The 19,516-nt window shown below is 33.0% G+C and overlaps 1 protein-coding gene across 2 annotated transcripts in view; it reads left to right on the plus strand.

Annotated features, from left to right (window-relative positions):
* The first annotated feature begins 4,587 nt into the window (after positions 1–4,587).
* Positions 4,588–19,516, plus strand: part of D2hgdh (D-2-hydroxyglutaric acid dehydrogenase) — a 34,521-nt gene continuing 19,592 nt past the window's right edge. For both annotated transcript variants that reach the window (XM_080161340.1, XM_080161339.1), the window contains exons 1-6: positions 4,588–4,718; positions 5,217–5,320; positions 5,922–5,997; positions 8,534–8,571; positions 8,949–8,995; positions 13,744–13,863. In XM_080161340.1, coding sequence (XP_080017466.1) covers positions 4,657–4,718; positions 5,217–5,320; positions 5,922–5,997; positions 8,534–8,571; positions 8,949–8,995; positions 13,744–13,863 — 447 coding nt within the window. In that variant the 5' untranslated portion in view covers positions 4,588–4,656. The remainder of the gene's footprint in view (positions 4,719–5,216; positions 5,321–5,921; positions 5,998–8,533; positions 8,572–8,948; positions 8,996–13,743; positions 13,864–19,516) is intronic.

Here is a 19,516-nt window from a genome sequence, read left to right on the forward strand (position 1 = left end):
CTATTGAACCAATTAAGTTCTACATTTTATTAAAGCTTCATGGATGGTTAAAGGCTATTTCATTTTTAGGTTAGGGTTGTTTTATGCTTCTTTTTCTGTCCTTCCCTTTCCCTGTTATTGCTAGGGGCACAGCCGCTAGTATGTATACACTTATATATAGATTACGTGGATATTGTGGTAGGGGGATTTTTATCGTCAATTTAGGTTGCTATTATATTCCTCATGTATTGGTCAAAAGAATCCTCTTGGTCAGGGGATGGGATGGAGTAAAGTAATAAGCGTAGGATATATCGCTATAATAGCCAGCTAGAAGAAACATTAAACATTATCAGGGTATGCGAGAATCTGTCACAATATCTACGTGTTCTATATCTAGTTAAATGTATAAAAAAAAATTTGCATTTTTTTCTGTGGAAAATTTCAAACAAGCGCTTATTGTATTTTTCCATACATGCGATGCTGTATTTATTATGAAAGATTAGCTAAGGACTCAAGAAGCGCAGCTACTCTACAATCTGTACGTCACTCTGTCTGAGTTAGAAAATGAAGTTGACTGTATCTTCCTTGTTTATTGACATATTTTAAGAATATTGATTTCTGAAAAATCAAGGCTTTGTCCTTAAAACAAGTCATGTTTGTGATTAATTTACAAAAAAAAATACTGGTCCTTTCAATATTAACAATTTATGAAAATCAAAAACTTAACTTAGGTCCATAGTTTTCAGAGCAGCTCTATATCGGTTCTGAATGATATGAGGATTTTCGATGGTTTATCAGTCAACATCCCTCCCTGAGACATTTTAAAAATCCTTTAACTCTACCCCCCCCCCCTCCCCTTCAAATAATATTTAGCCATCAATTTAAAACAAGATCGAGGCTACCGAAATATTAAAAATCTTTTAAAAACTTCCTTTAAAACGAAATATACAAATGGTAGAAAACTGAGAAAACTAGCACCTAAAAGCTACCTTTCATGAAAGCCAGCTTTCTTTGAATTAATAAAAAAAACTTGTCAGCTGATAGTTGTTTGGCAAGATTTGCAGACAGAAAGTATTTCTTGGTGTTTGTATTTTTTAGTGATAACAAGCAGACAAAGTGTTTTTATCATAAGTTTTTTTTAATAATCTATAGTCATAGTTTTATTTCATGTGGCATTATGTTTTATAACTATAGAAATTATGTATTTTTCAAATAATTAAGATTTAATTAGTTTTGTCTTAAATGTTATTTATAATTAAGAGGAAGGATCATATGATTTATGTGTGTATAGTATCTCTTAAACAGCTAAACCGAGTGGATTTTTCTTTTCAATGAAGCTTCATATAGGTTCTAATAATGTTCGATCATATTTAGAGAAGGTAGTATGTTCAAATTGTTGTATAAAAAAGGTTTATAAAGAAGTTAATGTTTGTTTTATTTTTATTCTTATTTTCCACTATTTTAAATTTGAAATATTGTATAAGACTGATTAAAAATCTCTAGATTAACCTTAATATGAGGATATAATGGAATATGTAAAAAGCAATAATAACGAATTCCCATTTATTTCAGGCGACTTAAGTCGTCATTTTCATAACATTGGAAATAATCATCCTTGCGAATAGTAGGACCTCAATAACAATTTCAATGAAAGATATTTTCAAAAACATTCTCTGTAAAGTTTCTCTTTAGTTCCTAAGCCCCTAGTTTTAGGGACATACTAGTTTTTTAAAAGGAGATACAAACCTGCTCTGGACATGTATAAAGCTTACCTGAAATGCAGAACTCAATTGGTTTAGTATTTAGGAATTGCAACAAACTTTATACTTTATACTATTCAAAAGTGGTTGTATCCCCATTCATCTAGAGTTAAAAGTGAAATAGCCTAAAACCTTTCCGGGACCTATGTAAAGCTTCCCGTAAATGGAGAACCCAATCAATTTAGATGTTAACAAGATTCTTTTGAATATAATTGTACTTGTTTTTTTTCCAATTGTGCTAATTTTTCTTATCTATTTATGCATTTTAATAATAGTTATTTATCGCATTGCATTATAAATAGCTTTCCGCGGATGTTAAATGTACACTTATAAGATCAAAACCAGTTTTGTTAGAACCGAGGGGTCGCGAAGGCCCGGGCTAACAAAACTGATATAAATTTTATGATTTTATTTCAATATTCTCGGAAAATATTTTTTCATACATGACTTTTCAGTATGGCTGAGAACTGGTTCTAATCCAGCGGCTATTAATCGGTTTCGAAGCTATTCTGGAATATTTATTATTTATTCTTTAATTTGCAAAATTCAAGTTAACAATGGGTGTTTCATCTCAATTGCAAAAATATTATAACAGAACGTAGACACTTTCCCCTTCAATCTCATAAGTACTTTCGCCCAAAGTACCTAGTTCAGCATTGGGCCCCCGTCCTTACCATAATTTAAATAGTTTTTCGTTTGTTTGTTTATTGTTAGGTTAGGTTAAGTAAGGTTATTCTTGGTACAGGGTAGCCCTACGTGATATGAGCATAGTATATATAACCCAGCAGTGTTATGGCCCTCTGCGAATGAATTAAACTACCCCCTCCCCTAATTAATATATTTTAAAGGGGCGGGCTGAGAGTGGACTGTTTTGCCAAATTTTCCCTTCTCTCCTATACAATAAATCCTTGCGGAGATGAAGGAACATAAATTATTAGTTACGTACTATGTAAACTGCGACATTATTACATCATTAATTAATAGATTATAAACAAGAATTACTATCTAAAATGATTTTATTAAACCTCTTTTGATCTAAAACTTCTTAACTACACTTTTCTCATTAGATATATCAGTAGTTACTACCCTCGAGGTCTTTAGAGCATTTTTTTCTGGAGTTGTAGGAGGATTAAACACCCTATAACCCCCCCCCCTCCCCCTTCCTCTTCTCCGTTGGACTTACTTTTGTAACCTCCCCACAAAATGATTGAAAATCTTCCCGGGACCTATGAAAGAGAGCAAAATCAGTTCAGAGCGGTTAGCGAGATCCTTCGCTACACACAGGTAGGTAGACAAACATCCTGTTTCTTTTATATACGGATAATTTAATGGGTTTAATAAATAGTAACATGGAAAATGCATAACAAGTTGATGGAGTCCCAGAAAATGCCATTTCTCGGTGTGATACGCCGTCATGCGTCATGTTGGAAGGGTGACGCAAATTTCAGATCTCAGGTTTCGCTATTTTATTTGCGATGCTTGCAATATTATTTAATTCTCTATAATATAAAGAAAATTTTTTCTCAAATCGCAAAATCTGGGGTCTGAAATTTGCGTCACCCTTTCAACATGACGCATGACCGCTTACGTCCGCGAATGGCATTTTCTGGGACTCCATCAACTAGTTGCTTATCTTGTTTGTGGTACTTTATGTCTATTCAATTACGTCCGATGCAAAGGTCTTATTTTTTAGTAGCGAAACTACTCATTAGCTGCAAATCCCCTGCAATATGTCCGTCTCAAACATTTTTGAGTTCTAAAATGCAAAACTCCCCTTGAGGAAAGGGGGGAGGGAAATGTCGACCATCAACTTTAATTTTAGTTTAAAAATACTTCTAAACCCATTTTGGACCTTTAAGATGCTTCACTATAAATGAGAACCATATCGGTCAGCAGATCTTAAGCTACACATACAGTTACGTTGATATTAACCTATTTGATAATATTCAGTTCTGCAGAGTATGTCGCCATTCTAGCACACTCTTACTATAACTTGCTAGTGCTAGTAAGTAGATTCTTCAAATAGTAATTGAAAGTGAGAGTGAAGCAATGTTAAAGTACGTGCGTAATTTGAAATGACGCATAATAACAAAATCAATGTACTGTACGTGTATCAATTTTATTTAGAACTAGAGTTGGCTCGATATAACTATCTCCCTATTGGCTAGTTTTCTAAATGCATATATATTTCTCAATAAATATATTTTCCTCACCCGGCATTACTATTTAAACGGAAGTAAATATTTAATAATTTAAATGATCTTAAAAAGATCTTTTAAATTATATTTTTTTCTTTACATTACCATCACCAAAGGGTTTATTATATGATTACAATTTTAGTTAAATATTTGACCACACAAAGTGTCGCCACAATCGAATTTTTTTAAAACAGAGTTTTCTTAAATTTATTATATCATAAATTTAAATTTTCTTTTTTATGATTAGAAATTAAATAATTCATTATAATGTAAATAGCAACATGAAATGAAAAAAATGAATTTGTTTTTAATAAAGTAAAATAATGGGTCTTATCGTTCTGGGCAATGAGAGTTTATTATGGATTATTGGAGCACTATGAGTTTTCAACGAATAGTCCTTGGAAAACTTGAGCTCGTTTATAGACATTTATTTCCTATATAGATCTGACATGGATCTTGAAGCAATTAAGCAGGCCGTTTTGTACAGGTTAAAAATTGGAAGATTTCATTAAATAAAAGTTATCGCAAATATACTTAGTAAATGACGCATAATAGTTTTGGCCTTCCGCAGGGTTAGGAATAGATAAAAACTTCCAACCCCCTTAATTTTAGATTTCTTTCAGTCCCTTGAAAGGTACTTTAAAGCAACTATGTTATACTTTTTTATATATAAATTTTTGCTTGTCTAGTTTCATATTATTTTGTTTATAAATGATAAAATGCAGAGAAATATTTTAACAAGATTATTATCAAGCCCCTGCCCAAGACTACAAAGATACAAGTAAAATTTTAAAGTATGACTTAAAATCAAATTAATTCCCGCGGGATTAAATCTGGTTTTGAGCCATACTGAATTTTTACTCATAGTTTAAACACGAAATAATAAAATAAGCAGTTTTTTTTGTGAATGATAGCACGCTCTTATGAACTGACTTTTTAAATGGGACAATTAGACACAAGTGGAATTAGTATTTTTTTTAATATCACCTTCCTGGCGGGCACAGGACACCGGCAAATCATTCTGGTTCATCCAGGTACAGCGCTAAACATTACATTTTAAGGAAGGCGATGTAGTTTTTCGAGTGTTTATGTTTTTTTTTTGGGTCGGATAAGGTTAGGTTGCATTTAGTACAGGGTAACTCCACAGGGTTAGGCATAACCTTGCAACCCCCTCCTTACTATTAAATCATTTTTAAAAATTTGGGAGGGGGCGTTCCGCCTGAGAAAACACAAAATTTTCTTCTGACTCTGACCGAATCTTAATTACTTTGATTTTCAGGTCAGTTAGTTTAACCTCTGAACAATATCCCAACCTGAAACGTGGAGATTTTGCTCGGCTCCAGGATTCTGATGTACAAACCTTCACCAGGATTCTAGGTTCAGGTAAAAGCAGCGAAGATAGAGAGAAAGAAACTGATGCCATATTTCTAAGGCTTGAAAATGACTATAACCTTTTTTTGCAGTAAGGTTTCGTTTGTTTGTCCTCTTTAAGATCTTTCTAGCCACTACAGATTGAGTTCTCAATTTTAAGGAAAGCTACACCCCTCCTTTCCATCTTTCATGCATTATACAGGCCCATAGATGCTATAAGCGGAGCCACTAGCGATAATAAAAAGTAATAGTAAATTTCAATCAAATAATAATATCAAAGATTGATAAAAAGTTTTTGTTTTCTGTATTTAAAACCCAATAAAGAAACAGTGTAAAAATACATATATTATTCCTTGGTTGTTAAACCAGTTTTTTCAAACGTTTTAATTCAGAGAAAAGTGCAGCAGGCTAAAATAACGATAACTTTCATCCTCTCTCCCCTCCTACTGGAAGATCTAACGGACCAATATATGAGTTATATGTTAGCAACCTAAATTGACGACAATTTTTCCCCTGTCATAATATCCATGTGTAGTAAATATATACTGTATTTATATATTAATTTGTGAATATGACCCATGAAAATGAACATAAATATGCCTGTAAAATTTAGGAAATGTGTTGACACAACCAGATGATGTCGAGGGATATAATACTGACTGGCTCAGAACAGTTAGGGGTCAAACTAGGTAAAGATAAATAATAAAAAAAACTGACACTGATAATGATGTACTATATAGAATCACTAGCGGCTTCGCCCCTAGCCTCTAGGGGCTTCGCCCTATAAAGTAATGGGGAGTCAACCCTCCTTAATAGAAATATTCAAAAAAAATTATTCTTTGTTTAATTACTCTGTGGTAAAATTAAACCCAGGTTGTGCGCTTTATGCACAAAAATTTTCATTTGTACAAAAAAATTTAAATTCGTAAAAATTAAACCTAGGTTGTTCGCATACACAAAAATTAAAATTAAAAATTTAATTTTTTTTTTTGGGGGGGGGGATTCATGGGGGCTTCGCCCCATGTTGCAGAGGGGTTCCCCCACCCCAATTACTGGTTTTTGTTTACAAAAATTTTTAAACATTAAAAATTTTGGAAGTGGGGATTTTTTTTATTTTTGGGGGGGTTGGAGTGTCCAACCCCCCAAGAAAATAGCCTAAAACCACCAGAGGACCAGTAGGTATATTCCCAGAAGGGTAGAGCCCAATTTGATCAGCAGTTACTGAGATTTCACAAAAAAATGTAAAAAAAAAATTTGAGGGTGGTTTTTTTATTTTTGGGGGGGTTGGGGGTGTCCTACCCCCCAAGAAAATAGCATAAAACCACCACAGGACCAGTAGGTATATTCCCTGAAGAGTAGAATCCGATCGGTTCAGTGGTTACCGAGATCTTAAGGGACAGACAGACAGACAGACGGACAGACATCAAGCTACTTTGTATTCTATAATACAAAGTAGCTTGATGTCTGTCCGTCTGTCCATCTGTCCGTCTGTCTGTCTGTCTGTCTGTCCGTCTGTCTGTCCGTCTGTCTGTCTGTCCCTTAAGATCTCGGTAACCACTGAACCGATTGGATTCTACTCTTCAGGGAATATACCTACTGGTCCTGTGGTGGTTTTAGGCTATTTTCTTGGGGGGTGGGACACCCCCAACCCCCCCCCCCCCAAAAAAAAAAACCACCCCCCAAAATTTTTTTTTACATTTTTTGTAAAATCTCAGTAACTACTGATCAAATTGGGCTCTACCCTTCTGGGAATATACCTACTGGTCCTCTGGAGGTTTTAAGCTATTTTCTTATAATTTTTTTGAATATTTCTATTAATGAGGGTTGACTTCCCATAACTTTATAGGGCGAAGCCCCTAGTGGCTAGGGGCGAAGCCGCTAGTTATAGATAAAAGAGGAGGTTAACCCTCCCCACTCACAATTTTTTTAATAAATTTAAAACAAGGGAGATGGGTGGGTTGTTTTCTTTGTCAAATCCCTGCTTGGGGTCCTAACTTCTGGGGTCTATCTCTACCTACTGTACCCTAACGTACAGTGTCAGTACTGAATATCCAAATTAAAAATGAGATAGTTAAATTATATCACGTAAAAATTTGTTGTCAAAAAAGATAATTATTATTCAAATGGACGAACGGACATTCTGGTTACAATTATAGAAAATATTTGCTTTAAAAAATTTATTTAATACTATAAACCTTGAGCTTAGTACTAATTATGCGTTTTAAGTTTAAATAAAGGGATAGTTCTATGAAGTGTATTTAAAGAGTTAAGGTACTTAGAGTAGTGAACTCCTATATGTCTTAGTAGAATATATTAGGCATTGGATAGATATGATTATATGTTAAAGAATTTTTAACATTGACCAGACCAAACTTTTTTATTTGACAATATAGAAAAAAGTTAAAGAGATTTGCCACATAAATTACATGAGAATGGTCTATTTTTTTCCAAATATGTATAGCCAAAACACCAATTTTAGATAATCTTTTTCCACATATTTCACAAGAGTTATAAAAAAATTGAACAGGGGTTCCCCTTGGGACAAGTTACTTAAAAAACATAAAAAATAACGTCCAGTTCACTATAGGACAGGTTTTCTATAGATTCTTTTTTTAAAAAATAAAGAAAACCGTCCGGTTTACTTACAATATACACATTATCTCACGCGGAAATACCAACTAACCATACAACATATATATATAATATATATAAAAAGACCATTCTCATGTAATTTATGTTGCAAATCACTAACTCTTTAAGATATTGTTAAATAAAAAAAGTTTGGTCAGGTCAATGTTAAAATTCTTTATCACAATCATATCTATCAAATGCCTAATATATTCTACTAAGACATATAAAAAGATCACTACTCTAAGTACCATACTGAATATTTTATTGGTCATTATTTGTTGTTATGTGTATTTTGTTGTATAAAAAGTTTAAAGTTCTATTAACTAGTATATGCTATCTAAAGTTGTATTTATGGCAAAAAAGTTTTTGCCATATATAACACGCAACAAAGTTGAAAATAAAAATGAAAAACTCATTTTTTAAGGAAAATCCCTGGTAAAATCTCTTAATTTTAATCAAAAACCTTATATTATGCACTACTACGTTATTTAAAATAGAAAAAACTTACAGTTCACTATTTTTTTTAAATGCACTTCGTGAAACTATCCCTTTGAATATTTTTCTACAGAAGTTAATACACTTTCTTGATTTTAGATGTGTTTTAAAACCAAAAGATACAGAGCAAGTGTCAGGTAACAATTTTCAATAAAATTTCTAAATGTTAATAAGTGCTAATCATAAAAAATAAATACTATAAAAAATATTTGTATATACATTTGAAATTGAAAAATCTCAATTGCTTTACCTTTATTCGATTTTTTAAAAATAGCAAACCTACTAAACTTTTCATTGTGTCTGTCCTTCTGACTTTCTTCTGTTTTGCTGCTGTTTTTCAATGAGGAGGCAATTATGTCACGTTTCTAGGTTATCTCTCTGTCTCTGTCTGTCTGTCTGTCTGTCTCTCTCTCTCTCTCTCTCTTTCTCTCTCTCCCTCTGTAGTATGCCCTTATGTTTAAAGTTTATGATTTGAAATAGCTTCGCTACTATCAAATGTCATCTCCTTGTTTAGAAATTTTGAGTTACTGTAACGAAAGAAGAATAGCTGTGTGTCCACAAGTGAGTAATGTCTAAACCATTTCCAATATGGCTTTGAAACCGATTTATATCCGCTGGATTAGAAATACTGAAAAATCATGTATCGTATCGTATTATATCCAGCTGAAAAATCATTTATCGTATCGTATTATATCCAGCTTTCTAAGAACATAAAAATATACAATCATTATATTACACCGGTGTCCTGGATAGGAAACAGGTTTTTTTTGACATACGTCTCACAAGACCTATGTAGCCATGACCGGGAGACAATGACGGTTCAGTACATGACTTTCGTTAAATCACAGCTGATCTTTTTTGTGGATTTTTTTTGAAAATTACTTTTATACCCAAATTTTCATAGTTTTTCTCAAAAAAATCTCAATTTTCTCACATTTACAGCTTAGTTAGCCTAAATTTACGCAAGAAAAGTATAGTAAATACAGCTGAACGTTAGGACTGTGTTATCATCAATAACAAAATTTTTAAGAATCAATTGAATAATCTAAGATGTGTAGTCTTGAAATGAAATCAGAGTTATTTGAAGTCAATATTTGAATTGATGTCTAAACAGCTCTTGTAATTATCTTTAAAAAAATATTTCATGTTCCTGCTGCATGCCTCATGACATATTATATTGTTAAAACATAGGGATCTACTGCAGTTCACAGTAAAATATTGCTAGTAACGAATATTGCCAAAAATCTATGAATTTTAAAGGCTGCTAGCTGCCAAACGGCTGAAAGTACAAATCATACTCGCACATTGTTTTAAGTAGCATAAGAAGGCCTACAAATAATCTGGAATAGCCATAAATCAATATTGCATAATTATCTTGCAGTGCAGAGAAATGTGCGAAAAAGGCCTATTTACGCGTTTTTTCTTCAATGAAGCTTTCCCTTGCATCATTGGATCTTGGCTATTCCAGATTATTTGTAGGCCTTCTTATGCCGCTTAAAATGGTGTGCGGTTTGATCTGTACGTTCGGCCGTTTGGCAGCTAGCAGCCTTTAAAATTCATAGATTTTTGGCAATATTTGTTACCAGCAATATTTTACCATGAACTGCAGTAGATCCAAACATAGTTTCTGGCTGTGAAAAGACCTCCCTCTGAGGTTCCACTAATGAAGTTGATACAATCATGCTTCAGAAATAGCAATGATTCTGTTCCATGTTTTCCTTGAAATATTAACAAGTTATCCTGGTCAACATTGGTTCATAGCTGATATGATGTCTCAACATCAAAACAATATCTGCTTGGGGTATAACAGATGTCCATAACCAAAGTTGCCATGTTCAAAGTCCTATAATACCATATATACAAGGCTACAATTAAATATACAACCAGTCCCTGGTTCAAAAGAGCTTGCAGAAGGTTAATATAGCTGGTCTTGATTGGGTCTCTGCCCTTTGTACACACTGGTTTTCATGACTACTGATTAAATGTCATAATGAGAACCATGTTAGACACTCTTGTTCTTTGAAGCAAGAGAGTTTCAAGTGGTTCAAACTGTGTTATTTAGACTGGGTAAAAGTCATAACAGGGTTTTCATAGGGGAACCTACAGAATGATTATAGATACATAATGGATTCTAAGCTGGATGGATAATTTGTAAGTTAGTGTATTCAATCATTGTGTTGATATGACTCATAAATGTAAGAGCAGCTAAATGACAAAAAAGCACTTGGCTTGTAGCTTGAAGAAAATAATAGTAGCTTATAACTAGAGTGAATGTGAATGCTGGTTACATGATAATTGGATTTCATTCAAGTGTGTGTTTCAATGGTGACTTTAAAACCCAATTCGAAAATAAAACAAAGGCAAGTTTTCATATAATAATTCATAGACCCACCTGACTTTAGCATATCAATCAGCAGAGTGGGCGGAAACCATGTTGAATTTCTGAGTAAAAGAGAATGAGAGGACAGGAGCTCTTAGCTGAAGTATCTAAGGCAAGGGAGTCTCTTAAAGACCATGTAGCTAGATGCATGACAGTCTAGACTTTCACCCATGGAAAGATCTCTCATGACAGTAGACAGGAAACCAAAGGAAATAAAAAGTAAGAATACTTGAAATTTTATTCTGAATCTTGAGGTAATCCCTTTATATGGCAAAAGTTAAGCCACAAGTTCAATAACAAACAAGTACCAGAACGGGAAGTTGAAAGAAGAGTCAGAATTCTAAACTAACTTCCATCAAGATTTAAAGGCTGGGTGAACCATGTCAGCCAGCTAGAATAGAGGTCTACCTATACCAGGGTGGAGAGAGGTACCCTGTTTTGTGGACAGTATTATGAGGCATACTTGTTAAAGTTGAAGGACAGGGACGGTAACTTCTTGAAACATGGATCAAGAAGTTTAACAGGTGGATTGACAGGAGAGAAAGTTTTTGTGAAAGAAATTTAAGGGCTAAAACATAATGTTGCTTTGTCAAAGGCAAAGTCAGATAGATTGAATCATGTTGAAGCCAGGTGAAAGCCTATGGAGGCCAGAAGCAGTTCTGACGTGCAAATTTATTGTTGAACATTAATTCAAAGTAAATAACTCTTACTCAATTTCTGACTACAAATCTTTTTCCATTGATTCTGAAAGATCTTGTTATAGGTGATAGCCCAATCTTCAGTACAGTTGTTACTTATTATACTTTTCTTGCCTAAATTTAGGCTAACTAAACAGCAAATGTGATAAAATTGAGTTTTTTTTGGGAAAAACTAAGAAATTTTGGGTAAAAAAGTAATTTTCAAAAAAATCCACAAAAATGATCAGCTGTGATTTAACGAAAGTCATGTACTGAACCATCATCATCTCCCGGTCACGACTACATAGGTCTTGTGAGACGTATGTCAAAAAAACCTGTTTCCTATCCAGGACACCGGTGATTAAAACCAGTTTAGTGCCTACATTTTGTAATTATATCCGCGGATAGCTGTTCATAATACGATGCGATAAATAACTATTTCTTGATATATAAAAAAAACAAGGATGACAAAATCCATAAAAGCGAAGCTCTAAAACGGTATGACAGACGAACATTAACTCTTGTGAAGTGTCAGAACTGAATATACAAAATATATGTTATGACAAAATTAGACGTAAATTTGTTGCGAAACTTCTTAAATACCGAATTCTGTTTAAGGACATACTGACATTTTTAGGACTTGGATTATAGAGATGCTTCGCTTATGATATTGTACCTTATTGTACTAGGAATCAGTTCTCCAAAAATCAGGTCAATCGGATTATTATATCCCATAAAAAATTGTTGTTAATGAAGTTAAAAAATTAACATGTTTAAAATGGACGTAAAGGCATTATGGTAACGTTTAAAGAGTTGCTACGCTTTCTAAATTGTACCTAACTACTACAGGAATCACCATGCAAAGTTTGAAATCGATAGGACAACTCTAACATGCCTAAATTAACGAAAAGAGCTAACCGTTACGGACTGACGGACGGACTGACCAACCCTAATTTTAGAAAAGCTTTTTTAAAAAAAATTCATTTTAAAGCTGATAAGTTTGCAGGAAATTTAACTTTATTGGTGCTTTCACACTGCCTGTTGAGCACTGATATTCCCTCTTCCAATTAATTTTAAAATAAATTTAGGTGAAATAGTTTTTTTTCCCCTATGCTTATCCGAGACGGGGTCTATTCCTGAGGTGCCCTAACCTTTTACAGTACATAATACAACCAAACAAAACCTGACATAAAGCAACAAACAAACTAGTAGTGTATAAACATTTTAACCAATAATTTTAGTCAAGAGTAGGAATAGTTTAGTTTATCATTATTAGGGATGTGTAGTATAATTAATATATTAAGTTTTAAGTTTTTGGCTTAAAAGGAAAAACATCATTTACTCTCTATTGCTCTGGAATTTGCTCTGGAAAAAGTTAAGAGAATATTTAAGAGAACATTTATATGAGTAGTCAGTTGCAATTGAGAGTCCTTACACAGAACACTATCTGGTTTGGGGTCGAGTCTTATTAGACCAATTCAGCTATTTACAGTCATCCTGCTACTTCAGAGTTATACAGCTAATTAATACCTTTGTATTAATTAGACAGACAGTCATCCTGCTACTTCAGAGTTATACAGCTAATTAATACCTTTGTATTAATTAGACAGACAGTCATCCTGCTACTTCAGAGTTATACAGCTAATTAATACCTTTGTATTAATTAGACAGACAGTCATCCTGCTACTTCAGAGTTATACAGCTAATTAATACCTTTGTATTAATTAGACAGACAGTCATCCTGCTACTTCAGAGTTATACAGCTAATTAATACCTTTGTATTAATTAGACAGACAGTCATCCTGCTACTTCAGAGTTACACAGATAATTAATACCTTTGTATTAATTAGACAGACAGTCATTCTGCTACTTTAAAGTGCATAGTTAATTAATACATTTGTATTAATTAAACAGACAGCCATCCTACTGCTTTGGTGTCCTGACATACAAACAGACATCCCGCTACTTCAGAACTTTCCAGCTTAAATAATCAGTAGTTTGAATTATTAATATATTTAACCATTTCTAAATAAAGTATACATATTTAATCTTATTTACCCAAAAACTGCATTTAATCCAATATAAATAAATACTTAAAAACTGTTTGTATTTTGAATTAAATATTGAATCTACTCTATCATTAACTTATGTAAGTCTGTCTACATCTCAGATGTATGTACATAAAAAATCAAACTAGATTGACGACAGTTTTTCTCCTGTCACAATATCTACGTATAATCTACCATTTTCAGGGTGGAAACACTGGTCTGGTAGGAGGCAGTGTACCTGTATTTGACGAGGTTGTTCTCTCAACCTCTCAGATGAACAAGATTCTAAATATTGACCTGGACTCCAGCACCGTTGTGGCACAGGTAACAAAAATTATTAGGTTTTAACAGCTGATCGTTCATTTTTGACTTCTGGTGGATTTGCAAATTCAACCCAGACGGTTAATTAAACAAGGATGACAACATCCATAAGTAGCGAAGAACAATTTTTTTTGAATGAAGGATGAACTAACGGACTAAGTGAGTTATTGAGCAGATGTGCAGTTGTCAAATATAAGAAAAGAAAGAGAGAAATTGTGCATAACATCAAGAAACCTTTAAACTGTTTTTAACCTATTTTTGAATGGGGGGTCAAAAATATACTAGGACACCTATAGAATCAGACTGCAGAGCCCAAATTTGAATTAAGTCCCCAATAAACTTTTTTTGGGGGATTTAAAAATTAATTTTTAGTGTTGCTGTAATCATTTTGACCGAAGCAAAAGCTCTTTTTTTACTTCGGGTAATATTGTGGCCTACAGAACATTTTTATATAATTTGTAATTTGTAATTTGTAATTTATTTTCCTGTGCAATAACTGCTCGCCTCGTTTTATTGCACTGCAGCATTACAGGCCTAAATGACCATTAGCATCACGTTAACAAAATATGGCCCTACTTATATTAGAAATAGTGTACATATTTAATAGTAATAATTTTAAAATAAACTTAGCCTTATTAATCACAATATTCTAAGTTAGGGGCGCTTGCACTTTGTTGATGCTGGTACAAAGTGTTTGCAATATTTAAAATAATTTATTATTATGATATTTGCATATAATATATAGACAATTGTAGGTTAGGCTTGCTGCTGCGTTGAACAGGTTGCTGTGTCCACTTTAAAGGTTCACCTTAGCCGAAAACAGGTCGGCTCTTAGAGGTCTGCTTTTACGGCAGTACCCTTCTGGGGTTCCAGGTGGGGGCTAGCTGTCCAACAAAGGTGCTGCGGTTGCAGCTGGGTATGTGTGTGTGGAGGTGTGTGTACTTCGACGTTGTCAGGCCATTCACTGCTGCGTGCCAGTGTGAACCCGTGCCGTCAGCGACTTCAGGGGGGTGCTGTGTTGCGGTGTGGTGGGTGTGCCAAGTGCCGTGTCCCTGTGACTTCCAAATTCTCCAATTGGTCAGGTATCTAAAATAGTAGAATTTGGCTGCCCCCAGGGGGGGACAGATATAAAAAGATATAAATAGTTAGATGTTTTGAGACAGTCCTTTTAAGAGTAAGATGAAAAAAAAATGTAATTTAGTTTACCATTTTTTAGTGGTGGGACATATTTATTCATGTGTACTTTTATTAAAGTATATTGTACGTTGAGTACAAAAAGTGGATAGAAATAATGTTGGTTTAATCAGATATGATACATAATTATGTATAGACGTTGACTTAGTATGATTAATAAAAAATCAAAAAAAATATATGCTAAATAATGCATAAGATAGTAAAATAATAATAAGTAAACTTAGAAGTAAATATTACGAGCGAAAGTAGAATTAACTAAGATTAGATGGGGTTACAATTAATTGGATTTCTAAAGAAATGCTACAAAAAAAAGAGAGGACTACAAAAATGACTTCATGCAGCATTTGTTCCATAGTTCTTCTTATCCCTTATTTTCCTGAAAAATAAGTTTATTAGTTTATGTTATTAATGAGGTGGGTAAATAGTTTTTTGGAGAATAATTTCTTGTTCTCAATATTCTTTATATTTGCTGGCAAATTATTAAATATACGAGGAAATTTATATAATGGAGTATTCATAATGTAAGTGTTAATATTAGTTCTAGTAGCAAAGTCTTCATTGTTTCTTGTTGGGTAATTATGAACATTATTTGTGAAATGCCAACAATCATTAAAAACTTTTGGGGCTTGGTTATATTTAAATGAGTGCATAAATTTACACACATTGTATGTCATAAGTTCATTTACGGGAAGTATTCCATATTGTTTAAAAAGAGGGGATGTAGGTTCTCTGTTATTTTTAGTTTTTGCAATTATTCTAATGCATGATTTTTGAAGGATTTTAATTGGTTTTAGTGTTTCTTGGTTTACTCCCGTAAATAACATTATGCCATACTCAATTATACTCTTGCAGTATGATGAATATAAAATTTTTAGATGGCGTTTATTTAGTAAATCTTTCATGATTTTTAACGAGAATACGGCTTTTTGCAATCTAAGGTGTAGGTTGTCAAAATGTTTCTTATAATTCATTTTTTCATCTAGTGTAATTCCTAGATGTTTGGCACTCTGGTCGTCCTTGTTCTGATTAGCATTGCAAACAAGCGAAAGTTTATTGATTTTGCTTTGGTTATTTTCACCAAAGGAATTTGTATTAATATAGACAGGAAAATCATTTTTAAATTAATTTCTTCTTGAGAAAAATTCTGACGTGGGGTGGTAAAAATGATTACTTTCGTCTTTTTTGCATTGATGATCAGACGATTGGACGCATACCACTGTACAATATGTGGTAAAGTGTCATTTAGTGCATTTATTAAGTCATTCAGGTTGTCTTTAATTAAAAGGGTTAAGGAATCATCTGCAAATAAATTAAAAATTGCATTGGCAATGGCATTTTCGATATCATTGATAAAGATTAAAAAAAATAATGGGCCTAAAACTGAGCCTTGTAAAATGCCCAGTAAGATCTCACGAAGGGAACTGCATTTCCCCTTAAAGTAAACAAATTGTTTTCTATTAGAAAAATAAGATTTAATTAGATTTAATGTTTGACCTCTAATGCCATAATGGTAAAGTTTACTGAATAATATTTGATGATCAATAGTGTCAAAGCACTTTTGAATGTCGATCAGTACTGCACCACAAATTTTTCCTTCTGCTTGAGTGTTTGCAATTAAGTTGCTCAAGTTAAGGAGATTGTGTACAGTACTGATCGACTTTCTGAATCCAAATTGCCTATCACTAAAAAAATGATTTTCTTCTAAGAATTCTAGGATGTTATTGTAAATGATTTTTTCAAGGGGTTTGGAGAAATTATTTACAAGGCTAAGACATCTATAATTATCAGGGGTGGAGGGATCTCCCGCCTTAAATAGGGTTATACATTTGGATATTTTCATACCTTCAGGGAAGGTACCACTGGAAATAGCTAGGTTATAAATTGCATTTAGGGGAACTGAAAGGGGTGCCGCACAATTTATTATGGTTTTCATTGAAATGTCATTTGCATCACATGATGTTTTTGGGAAACAACTGGTTATTGCATTAAAAGTTGTAAGTTCATCTAAAGGGGGGATGAAAATTGTGTCATCAATTCTATTTGGTAGAAAATCATAATAATTGCGGTTAGTAATAGGAATTTGATCTAATAAACTGGTTCCTAGAGTTGTAAAATAAAGGTTAAATTGATTGGCAATTTCTATTGGATCTGTAATTTTAACATTATTGATCAGCAGATGTTCAGTATCAATTTTATTTTTATTTATATTTAAAGCTTCTTTTAAAACTGACCAGATTTTCCTCCCATCTTTCCCAGCCTTAATTATTGCATTTTGGAAATAGTTTTGTTTGGCCCTAGTAAAACAACGTCTTAATTCGTTTCTATAACGTTTATATGCAAAAATGTTGTCTTCAGATTTGTCTTTGTGTTGTTTATTGTATAGTAGATGTTTAAAGTTTCTACATTTTAGAAGATGGTCATTTACATGATTTTGATGGTGGGTGGTCTTTTTTTTGGGTTGAATGGTTTTTTTTGGACAATATACATCATAAAGACCCCTGAAGACATCATAGAATTTGTTATAAGCTAAATTTACATCGGTAGCATGGATAATTTCGTCCCAGTTTTGTCTATTTAATGCTTCTGATAGGGAGCGAAGATTTTCTTCAAATAAGGCACGTTTTTCAAAGCTATCATTTGATTTTTGTTTAGGAATTTTTGTTTTGAAAATATTACACAAAATAAAATGATCAGAGATGTCGGAAATTATAGTTAAAGATTTTTCATGGTTGGGTATGTAATTTTTCATAAAGAATACATCAATGAGGGAAAAGGAATGCGTAGTTACGCGAGTGGCTCTAAGTTGTGTATTTAAAAACCCAAAAGTTGTCATTATATCAACAAACCTACTAGCATGACTTGTAGAGTAGGTCTCAAAAATGTTTAGATTAATATCTCCGCATATAAAAATTGGTAAGTTAATATCATTTACTTGTTGCATTAGATCAAGAAAAATATCAAAAAATTGTTCAAGCTGCTGGGAGGTTTCATGGGGGGGACGGTAGATGTTAATCATAATAAAGTGTAGATTATTGTAGGAGATTTTTAGACACATGCATTCAAAAATGCCTTCTATGAAATAATTTTCAAATAATTCTTTATGCTTAAATTTGTTATATAAATAAAAACCTATGCCGCCTCCTTTGGATTTGATTCTGTTTTTACCAGTCCAATTATATTCATTTAATTTAATATAATCCAAGTTAATTTTAGAACTAATCCAAGTTTCTTGGAGACATAGGACACTTGGAAAAATATTTTTATTGTTTAAATTATAAATAAAACATGAAAGATCATTATGCTTTGCAAATAATGATTGAGTGTTAAGTGAAAACAAGCTTAAGTTATTGTTGACATTACTTAATTCTTGGGCTATGTCTAATTCTGAGATATAATTGCTTTTTATATTCATTTCAGAACTGAACTCAGCCCAATCACCGTAAAAAATGGAATCTAAACAGTAGTTGGGATTCTGCTCAAAAGCATCTATATTAATTTTTACCTGGACCATTAATCAGGTTCTTGGGAATAGGAAGTGACAGGGGGGCACAGTAACACTTGCACACCGCTAGCAACACCAACAACTTCAGACACTACGACACCATCCGCTTTGCACACAACAGTTTCAGGCTTGACTCGATCTTGTACACACATTCCACACACTAAAATATGGGTACATATATAAATTATAAGGTACATATATTGTTATTAGGGGGGCTCATTCCCATTCAATGATATGATAAATAGATAGATAGATACATAGATAGGTCGATATATAAAAATTGAGCATTGACGTGAATAATGATTGTATATTTAAAGGGAGATTTTTCATACACAGTCCCTTTAAGACAGAATTCAGCATTGAGTTAAAGATAGAGAACAAAATTAAATTAAATGGTTGAGACATAGTTTAAAAGTAAAATGGATTTGATCTCAAGTGCCAACAGGCGCCAGCTATGTAAGTATGCTTTATTATTGCATGCTTCCAGTAGCGTGGTTATTTGCAGTTTATACATGATTTTATAATAATAAAGCCCAATGGCACCACCATAAAAACTCTATATGTGAATTTTTATGGGCAGCTGTATATTTATGTATAATTTGCACAACATAAATATAGATCACAATTGTTATTATTAAAAAGGTGGTTATGATGGTAATAGCGTAATTCTGGATACAACTGTTTTATATTAATAATAATATTTGAGTGAATAATGCAGCGTACTTTTTTTAGGCTTTAATGAGTGGAGGATAAGCAAAATTTTGATCATAATGTTTAACTTTTAATACCATTTTTTTTATTTTGGCATTCCTGTCGGGTTGGTCCCTGTTTTGGCTGGTGGCTGAAGTGCCAGGGGTTGAGCTGTCGCCGTCAATGGTAGCGCGACTAGCTGCTCCCTTCTTCTTGCCAGTCTTAGGTTGGATGGGGAGGGGAGGATAGTCATCATTGTCAGGATCCATT

This window comes from Acartia tonsa, chromosome 5, assembly GCF_053477335.1.
Source record: "Acartia tonsa isolate MP-2025a chromosome 5, ASM5347733v1, whole genome shotgun sequence".
Lineage (NCBI taxonomy): Eukaryota > Metazoa > Arthropoda > Copepoda > Calanoida > Acartiidae > Acartia > Acartia tonsa.